General features: G+C 36.9%; 1 protein-coding gene across 1 annotated transcript; it reads right to left on the bottom strand.

The window, feature by feature from the left end:
• Positions 1 to 1,738: 1,738 nt before the first annotated feature.
• On the bottom strand, positions 1,739 to 3,926 carry LOC106622721 (phosphate-regulating neutral endopeptidase PHEX). Its single transcript, XM_014241986.3, has one exon. The coding sequence runs from the start codon at positions 3,843 to 3,845 to the stop codon at positions 1,824 to 1,826; it is 2,022 nt and encodes a 673-aa protein (XP_014097461.3). The 5' UTR covers positions 3,846 to 3,926; the 3' UTR covers positions 1,739 to 1,823.
• Positions 3,927 to 10,240: the final 6,314 nt, after the last annotated feature.

Genomic DNA, 10,240 nt, shown 5'->3' with positions numbered 1-10,240 from the left:
TGAACTTTTTGCTCTTTTTCTGCTCAAAGAGTATTTGAATGAAAATAGCTTGTGGTTGCATGCCTTACTTTGCTCCGACGCACTTTTTCACACAAAACGCAACAACAACAAAAACTATTTACTTTGTTGCTCAGTCACGTTGGCATAGTAAGAGAGGTTATCTCGACAGTGCTAATCGACTGGTGTGACACACTTAAATATTTCAATTATATTTCGAACCAATACTGCAAGGGTCATTTATTTCCTTCATTGTCATTAATTTAAAATAATAAAATTCACATGTACAAACATACATGTTAATCATGGCAATATTTGATTGTATGAAATTCAAAAGAAAAAAAGAGCGGATTAAAAAATCTTAACACCTACCCTGTCAGAAAATTAATAGTTGGAGCAGTTTTATCACAAAGTTAGTTCACATTGAAATAGGCATATGGATGTTTAATCCCTCTCTCTAATTAATTATTAATTTTTATACCAAGTGCGTTGAGGCGAGGTCGTGGGTTCAAAATCGAAAATTATGCAAGACATTTTTTCTAACCGTGGCATACTCGGCATTTTAAATATTGATATTGAGTACCACTCACAACATTGCTATATAAGTGACTTTTTTTTCATATAAACCATTCGTGCTATTTACATGCTTTTTTTTATGAAATAAAAATATTCAGTTTTTAGTCAGACGAGGAATCAGTTCAAGACAACGCAATTGCGGAGTATTGGGTAGAAACGTATCTTGTCATTTCAAACTAAATCACTTCTAATAGTAAAGTGACAGATTTTACTTCTGGTATATATTTATATAAAAAGTCATATCTAAAATTCGATTTTTGTGTATTAATATTGTCTACAAATAGGCGCATTGTGTAATGTTTTACTTTTTCTTTTAGCGAAGTCACCCACCTAATACATAATCAGTAAGACATTTGACAACAAAACAGAGACAGAGCGTGAAAAAAATACTTTGAATAATAGAGTCAACTGAAATGTTTTATAGTTATTTTGGAAATTTTAGGGCATTTCGTTGGTTTAGGAAAGTAAAAGAGATGGTGAATTACAATTAAAAGTCTATTTAATATTTTGATGATACCAAAAATTAGAATTTCAAACCATTTAAGATTCAGAAAAAAATATTAACGAATCCGAAGCAATTTGTGGGATCCACAGTATTGGGTTCAAAAGGCAAACTGTCCAAAATTACAGTTAAAGGTAAACCTTTCTCAATATATACAGCATGGCAAATAGTGGGATTTAGCTATATTAATTATAAGGGGAGTGTCAAACTATCATTATTTTTTTGACGGAAATTATCTCAAACCAAACCCTTTGAGAATATTTGCACTAGTTACAAGGCGGAGTTTTGAAGAAAGTCAGTTTTAGTCCAAAGCGGTCTCCCACATTGAGAGAAGTACTAATACAGTCTGCATTTTGGGACTTAAACGCTTGGAAACAAAAGAAGATGAAATGCCATGAGCCAATTTGAAAACTTGAATGACTCAGTCAGTAAAAGCAATGAAGCTCCAACTTAAATCCGTCAGTCAATCAGAAGGTAATCAAAGTATTTTTGTCCAACTGAATGCAAGAAATTCGTTAGACTATTTATGATTCATACTGGGTCACAGAAGCTTTGCGATCACGTCGTCAGTCGATTGCCGACGCTGAGTTGAAATGCGGTTCAGTTGTGCAAGAAGTTGACCTCTGTATTTAACTAACTCTGCGAAATTTAAGGTAATATTAATCTGGTTGCTAAAACTGTTTATTTGAACAGTACTTACTTAGACTATATTTCTGAAATTTAAAAGTAAATAGCTTTTGTATTCTTACTAAAATATAATGCACTTGTCCTTCATCGTATATTCCACTCCACATTCAAATGCGTTTCCAAACTCATTTAAATTTGCCACAGCACCGTTTACACGCAACGCTTCCGGTAAGTCCCCAAACTCAGCCAATTCGTCGGCATAATCCGCACAAAAGAGCTGCGCATAAGCGAGGAAGAACTGCTGCCTATTTTTTTTTGGTAAACGTGGTAAGACGTCGATGTCTTGCTCACTTTTACCTTGCGTCCACTTCTCATACAAACGATAAGCCAAAGAAAGGCCACCATTATCTCTGAAGGCTTTCTTCAGGCGTTCGCGATCGTTCACGTTTTTGCCTCTAAACTCTTTCGCGGAATAATGTGGCTGATCAGCAAAACAGCTGGAACGTTTGACGAAGGTTAATTCGGAGGCAATATCCCACACTTTCTGTTGGCTGACTTCGCTGTCATTCTCACTAAGGCCACGTACAATCTGTTGCGCCAAAATGAAACCGAAAGTGCCATATTTTATGGACGCCGGGTACGAGGTATCCCAGAAGAAGCGTGACTGCAGGAAGATGACTGGGAATTGTATGTTGTTCGTTTGTGTATTGTAAGTGGGCAACAACTTCAGCTTATAAGATGGACCACTTTGCGGTACATGCAGTAGCGCGGCGGCCTGATGTAGCTTAAGTAACTGCTTTTCATTTTGCCACTCTAATATATTGATGATATTATTGTAGTATTGATCGGCATACATATTGGCGGGCTTAATGCCACCTTGGAAGAAACCAATATGCTCCTGCGGTTGCAAAACCTCTATTCGCATTGATCTCAGTTTCTCGCGTAAGTTCTGCAGTGTCTTCGGCGATATCCAACTAAAGCGCGGCGATGTTTGCAGCTCGTTATTTAGATTATATTTGATGGCGTGAAACATTGTCTGTAGCTCTTGAAATAGTTCGGTATCTTCGTAATTGCGATTGTAGAAGTACTCCATTTCATGCGGGAAAAAGTCGATCAATTTGCGCACACAAAACTCTTTGCTGCCACCCAAGTCGAAGCGGTCCAAAACTTTCCACAGCGTGTAATTAGCTAGCGTCAGTTTCGGTGTGAGTCTAATGATATCGACGAGATTTTTGAAATAGCCTTTCGGCGTTTCGTAAACCTTCTCGTTAATCGGGCGATCGAACATCAGCTGAAGATAACGGCTTAAATCCACAAAACTGCCGTAGGAGGCTTTCAGTTCAGCCACATAGCGTTCGAGTGGCGCGACTTCCTGTGTCACATTCTGCAATGCTTTGCCTAACTGTTCTTCGACTTGCTGCACCTGCGAGGCGAGCTCTTGTACCCAAACGTTGCTCATCTCGGGAAAGAATTGTTGCAGTTTATTTTCTATGTAGCGGGCATAATTGGCTTGTGTCTCTAACGCTAAAGCTGGCGCGCCTAATTGTATGCGACTTTTTTCCGCATTTTGCAAATCGGTTACTACGTCGAACGCTATGAACACGTCCACATTAAATTTACGCTTTGCCAACACCACGAGCTTTAGCCAATCGTACTCGTCTTCGAACCAATCATTGTCGGTTATGAGCGGCCAGCCGACTTGAAAATTAAGTGCATCCCAAATGGGCACGTAACCCACGGTCTTAATGGTCTGCGTGTCATGACACGAGTCGAAAACCGCTTTCAGTAAATTGTTCAGGTATATATCAGTCGCTACTGCACCGTTGTTGTTGCTGTTTTCATTGTTGGACTCCTGCAGCGTTGCCGCACATTTGCTCACATACAAATCCTCCAAGAGACCTACGAATGAGGTCTTATTCCTCCCTGACGTCGCAGGATGATTTAACGACCAGCGTCCACAGGCCCAGTTATAGAAGTTGTCGCATGGATTGACATTCTCATTCATATATGCCGCCATTTGTATGCCCCGCGAGAGTTGCAGTGTTGCATTGTTGTATTGCGTCACTGTAGGCTTGGCTACGATGGGTTTCTGAGATGCTTGTAGCAGCAGTAAAATCAATAAATGTTTATAAATCTTCCACATTTTTAGTTTCAAACTATTATTTTTATTATTCTATGCCACACACTTTCAGAACTATCATTCGGTTGTTGTTGACGCGGAAAAGGTTTGAGATTGACTAATCCATGTAGCGCGTTTTGTGGTTCGAGTGATTGCGTAGCATTTAAGATAAGAATGCTTGCGTATATATGTATCGGAATATATATATACATATATGACACATTTATTTCTTATCAGTGTTTTGTTTTGTTTACTATTTCAATTGGTCTTATATTCTGTTAAAAAACTGTGATTCGTGTTTACGTTTTTTCATAGGAAGTTATTATAATAGGTCAGCATTAATAGTCTTCATAAGACAAAATTATATACTTAATTTCGGTCAATCTAGTACAATTATGTTTTATTCGGTTTTATTAAAATGGTACCTGATAGCTCCCAAATTTGCTTCCCCCGTCACGCATAGTTTGACAACTATGTTGTGTAAATGTTTTTTTCGATGTTTTTGATTTTTGTAGGTCAGTATGAATGGCGGCTATATCCTAAAGCGGTCCGATCTGAATAATTTCTTCGGATATTATTGGGTTGCTTTTGACAATAAGCCATGTCAAATTTTGTGAGAATATTCAGTCAAACCAATAAATTCTATCTACAAAATCTTGTGTTCGATCGGTGAGTTTGTATGACAGCTATATGCTGGTCGGAGCTCACGTAATTTGTTCGGGGATTGTAAAGTTGTATTGAGCAATAATTTTTGCTAAATTTCGTGAAGATATCTGTCAAATGAAAAAGTTTTCCATACAAGAACTTAGTTTTGACCAGTCAATTTGTATGTCAGCTGACTTCTATAGTGGTTCAATCTTAACAATTTCTTCGGATATTATAGCGTTGCATTAGCCAATAATCCATGCCAAATTTCGTAATGATTTTCATACAAGAGCTTTAGTTTGATCGGTCAATTTATATGAGAATTACATGCTATAGTGGTCCGATATTGGCGGTTCCGACAAGCGAGGGGGGTGAAACGGACGTGGGCAAAATTTTAGAGCCATATCTCAAAAACTCAGATACAGACAGACGAATATTGTTAAATCAACTCAGCTCATTTATACATATATTTCATAGGATTTCAGAACTTTCTTCTTGAGTGTTTCAAACATATACTCTGCATAGGTTGTATTGATTTCTTCTTTATTTGACAGAAGATGCCTTAGTGTGAGTAGTTAGTAAAATTTTGCTCTTAAACTTCATTGTAATATTTACTATCATATATAATATATGTATTTGACTTAACCAATTTTTTGACACCGTATAAACAGCGAACGTCTCCAGACAACACTTCCCGAATTTTTTTTTTACAAAAATACGGAGAGTTGGTTATTTTCGGTCTCAAGTGTCTCATAAACCTGACTCTTTATGCCTTTCATCTGCATTTTTGTTACATAATATATAATGTTAAGCCAACAAACAACTTCAGGGATGGGGCAAGGTACAATGGGGACGCTACACACATTGAAAATATGGAAAAGCAACATAGTACCGTGATGTTCAAGTGCAAGAACAAGCGGCAAGTAAAAGTATGCATTTATGCAACAGCGTTAGGTGGCAAAGAACCACAAGAAAGTTGCGAAGTTCGCACTAAGAGTGTGCATGTATGTAAATGTGCAAATTACTGTCTGTAACATTTTCGTACTTAGCCTGCACTTTGTGCATTTAGTCTTTCTTCTGCTGCTTTGACTGTCTGTTGCACAAATACGCATTTGAAGCACAACACACTTGCGGTTAATGTTCTTCGCCAAGTGTCGTCTTACGTTGTTTGTTGTACACTTTGGTTTTGGTCTTTATTTGTTTAAACGAAATGCACAAAAACAAAGCTGATGACTTCACAGGCACATAAACATGTAGCGGGACATTGTGGTGGCTGTAGAAGAGAAGTCGTCAGCTTTAAAGCCGCGCAGTGTTCTATTTGCAGTGTTTAGTGACGATTTTATTGAAATTGTACTCACATGCCTTCCCAACTACGCCCTGCTTTGGTTGCTTTCTCGCTTGCTGCTGAGACTTTTAATAAGCGGCCGCAGAGCGACTCTCCCAGCATCTCATTAATTCCATCTGGGCATTTTTTTCGAGTGTATTGTCATTTTGACGCATTTAAGTGCGAAAATTATGCAACAAAAGTTATGAGCTCGGAATATAAAAGAAGGGACAATACGTTCAACAGACAACCAGGATTATTAATACGACTAAGAACTTTAAAAGTTTGGCTTTGAAAAGTTCACTTATATAATTATAATCGAATATTTGGTGGTAAGCTCAAATAAATATACGAAATGTATTTGGTAATAATATTGAACTCATACGGCGGAAACAACCTAAACCAGCATATCAGTAGGCTCTTAAATTGCTTTAAACTATGTAAAATCTAACGAGCCGCCGAATATAAGACACATATTTATTTCTAACACTTCTAGAATTTCGCCACTTTTCTTAGAATTAGGAAATCAGATAGAGTCTATAAGAGCGAAAAACATTTTCAAGATACCATGATTTACTGGAATACTATTGTAAATGGCTGTAATAAACATGGTCTAGAGCTTCACAGCTTTGACAATGAGTCATGTTCTGATAAGTCTGCCTGCTTGTACCACAATATCATATATTACATTCATGCTCGCCATCCGACCCATTTGCATTTAGTTAGTCTACGGAAAACCCGAATATAATCACTCAGCTATTAGTTTTGGGTTTATAGTTCGAATTTCTGGGTCGCAAGAGAGTAAAAAAGATTTCGTCGATAACATGTTGGTTTACGAGTTATCGATTGTTTTAATTTTGGCACAATTTTGACCAAACTATAAATATTTAATGACTCAGCTATTACTTTTGCGTCTGCTATATATTTTTCTTTCTAAGAAGTTGCTCATTCGTCAGAACAGTCGATATCATTATAACACCAATTGCTTTATTTGACGAGATATCTTCACGAAATTCGGCATGGATTATTGTCTAAGGTAATAGTGCAATCAGCTGCCAACAAGTTTTTGTGCAACCAAATTTAACGTGTTTTCTTGTTCTCTTGCGTTAATCGAATATTAGAGGGGAGAGAACGTTTGAGAGGAAAATTAGCTTGAAAGGTGTCTAGAGCTGTAGCTCTGAAATCTCTCTCAATCTCACTTATTAAGCACTGATGATTTGACTCGTTGGATTGTGATTAAAATGCGATCAGTTTCGATTTAAGTAAGATATATATTGAGAAATCGTTTAATGGTTTAGTGTATTTGTTAGATAAGTGGTACGGGTCTACTGCAGGATTTCCAATAACTAATAGTATTTGCTAAAGATACGACATTGCAGTTTCTTTTATAGAAGACGTGTCATTATTATCTTCTATTTTTATCTTGGAATATACATATATTTGTATGATAAAGACGTAGTATGTCTCTTGCAGATTTCTGAAGCAGATGCTACAAAATTTCGGTGGTAACCAAATAGTCTGAGTACCAAATAATATCACACATATTTATTATTATCAATTTGGACTCACTCTTATTTGTTTAAAAAATATTTTCAAATTAAATTATAAATTCTGACAAATTGATTCCACCGGCTTACGCGACCCTCCAACTGTCATTAAATGTATGAATATGTAGAAACTTGTGTATATAACTGTTTGTCAACATGTTCTATATTGAATTCCTCTCTAACAGCGTGCCACCCTCAAGTTATGCGCTCATTATTGCCCTTTTGGGGGCGTTTATTTATACTAACACACCTCATATATGCTTGTATGCTTGTTTTGTTACTGATTTGCTTGTCATCAGTCATCATTGCAGCTGTCAAACTTTGCATTTTGACGCAACTGCACTGAGGCGTCGACAGTGGCGGGAGAGCATAGCTCGCGTGCTGCATGTGTGCCCCTTGTGTGTCGGTAAATGTTATGCAAACAGCTCGTGACTGCCTCATTTACATGAGGTGCGCATAAGTCAACACCAATAGTGATGCAACAATTTGAAATATGGGCAGCTGAAACTGAATTACATACACACACACACACGCAAGTGCAGAAGAAACCCCAGGTTGCAGTTCATTATGCTTTACCCGGCTGTGCTCCCCTCCATTATAAGTTTTCAATACTTTAAATTCTAATTGCACTGTTTCGTGATAAATACGGCGATTAAGTGCAAATAGATTAGGTCATGCTTACGGAATTTCCAAAGCAAAACACTTTGAAGCGCGCTGAAATGTAATAAGTGAGTGAATGGATGGGTGTGTGGCAGGTGGGGGTTGTGTTGCCAAGTAAAAAACAAAGAGTTTTCGTAGCTATTGTAACATCTGCATCCTGAAGGGTGTTTTTACTGCGATAATACAAGTAGCAACAACAATAATAGAAACTGCAGCATATCATCATTATCCTCAATGGAAGTTAAATCTTGTTTTAAACAGGGGTTCAGAAGAAATGAAGGGTATAATGCTATAATGCATCGAAACGAACTTAATAGAAAAACAAGAAACAATTTCGACTTCGTCAACATCGACGCTATAATACCCTTCACAGGTGCATTTCTTATAGCAGTTAAGTTATTAAATGATCTTTATCTTGAGTTTAATCGATCAGTTTATATGACAGCTATGTTCTACAGTGGTCAGCTTTTCACGCTGAACATTTATATATATACTTTATAGAATCTCCCTCGTTTCCTTATGGATGTTACTACGTGGAAAACGTGATATATCCTGTTCATGCCATAATAAAAACAATTTTCGATCTACGGACTCACTCGACGGACTAAAAAAAGGATGCAGCTAAGGACCCTACATGAGATCACTTATTAAACCTTGATAAATACGGCTCTCTCTATGGAATTTTCTATTTCTGCTGTCGACTTCTAGAAATGCATTTGAAGGCTGACGAATTATAAGGAAAGCGAGGCTAAGTTCTTCTCCGATATAATTTTACCGACTTTAGGAGATACTGTGATATTATATTATTGGGTTATGTTCTCGTAGACCGGGTTTTAGTAATATATTCTGATATAATTTTCCTGAATATACTTTAAAAGTCTGGTATGGAGTTTTCTAATATCGTGAATGTTTTTCATGACCGTGATACCCAGGAATGAATAAATATATTAGTGACAAAGGTGTTACGGAAGAGTAGCTGTGACAAATTTGACAACTAGTAAACAAACGGGGGAAGGAAAGATAATTTCGAGACGTATCGCAGGAATTTCGGTTCTTGGGGATTGTAGTCGTCTTACCGTAAGACCAAAGAAACGCAGTATCTTTTTCTCCCTATTACTATATAATTTCTAATTAATACATATAAAACTCTTTCAACATTCAATCAGTTTTTGAGTACCATTTCCGCTCGTGATAGGAGCATCCTTACTTTATTTTAATCTACTCGCTTGCTACCTCGCCGGATACTGCATTCCCGTCGCTTCTTCCGCGCCTTCACCTTCTCGAGTGGTATTTGAATTTTGATATTTAGCTCATCTTACGTCCCTCAACTTGTTCCCACCAACATTCGCACCCCTGCCATTATTGCCATTTAGCATTTTAAAATTTTCAACGCTTCGTTATTGACGCATTCATTGCAAATTGTTTTGTCTTTCCTATTTTGGTTTAAATAGCTCGAGGGTATGCCGAACTGTGGGTGTTTAACATAACCACCCTTTAAAATAGTTCAAAAACTGTCACAGTAGATGTATGTCACTCAATCGCACCCAACTTAGCTTCAACCCTATGTATTCAAGGTTGGTTAACCTTTTTTTGTTTTTGATTTTTTATCGGCTTTATCGCCTTGGGCTGTTTATTTACAAAAATCATTTGTAACATTTGTGATTTTTTAGTCTCTTTGAGGGAGAATTTTGATTAATTGGTGTTGTTATTAATCCGAAATTTTAGCATATCCACTTAGATAAAAACATTTGTGTTTGTGTGTTTTGTAGGGTTACGCTTTTTGCCCGAGGGAATGTGGAATTACATCACTCATTCGTCGTTGGGCGTTAACAAATCAAGCAAATCCAATAAGAAATCTATAAATCATTTGCATTATTTGCTAGAGTTGGGATTAGAAATGGATTGAACTTGATGTGACTGAGCGGAAATGGAAATACGTATATATTTAATAATGAGTATTTTAATTGAGAACGAAATTTTTATATTGTTAAATAAAAGAAAACGGAAGTAATTTATGAAGAAGGAAGTGAGGGTGTAGTTAGGGTATAGTCGATCATTAGCTGATTTTGCAACAAATAGGAGTTAAAGGTGTCTAAAATATTTGCAGTCTTTGAAAAACCCCTATAAATAAGGTAAGGTTGTCCGTCGCAGACAATTTTCCGACTGCACTGGAAGAGCACTGTGAAGAAGTCAATGATTCAGATATTACAGCTGTCTCTAGGTTGAAATTTTCATGTCAACTT

The sequence above is a fragment of the Bactrocera oleae genome, chromosome 2, assembly GCF_042242935.1.
Source record: "Bactrocera oleae isolate idBacOlea1 chromosome 2, idBacOlea1, whole genome shotgun sequence".
Lineage (NCBI taxonomy): Eukaryota > Metazoa > Arthropoda > Insecta > Diptera > Tephritidae > Bactrocera > Bactrocera oleae.
Note: the sequence above shows the minus strand (reverse complement) of the source record. Positions and strands in the feature narration are given on the sequence as shown.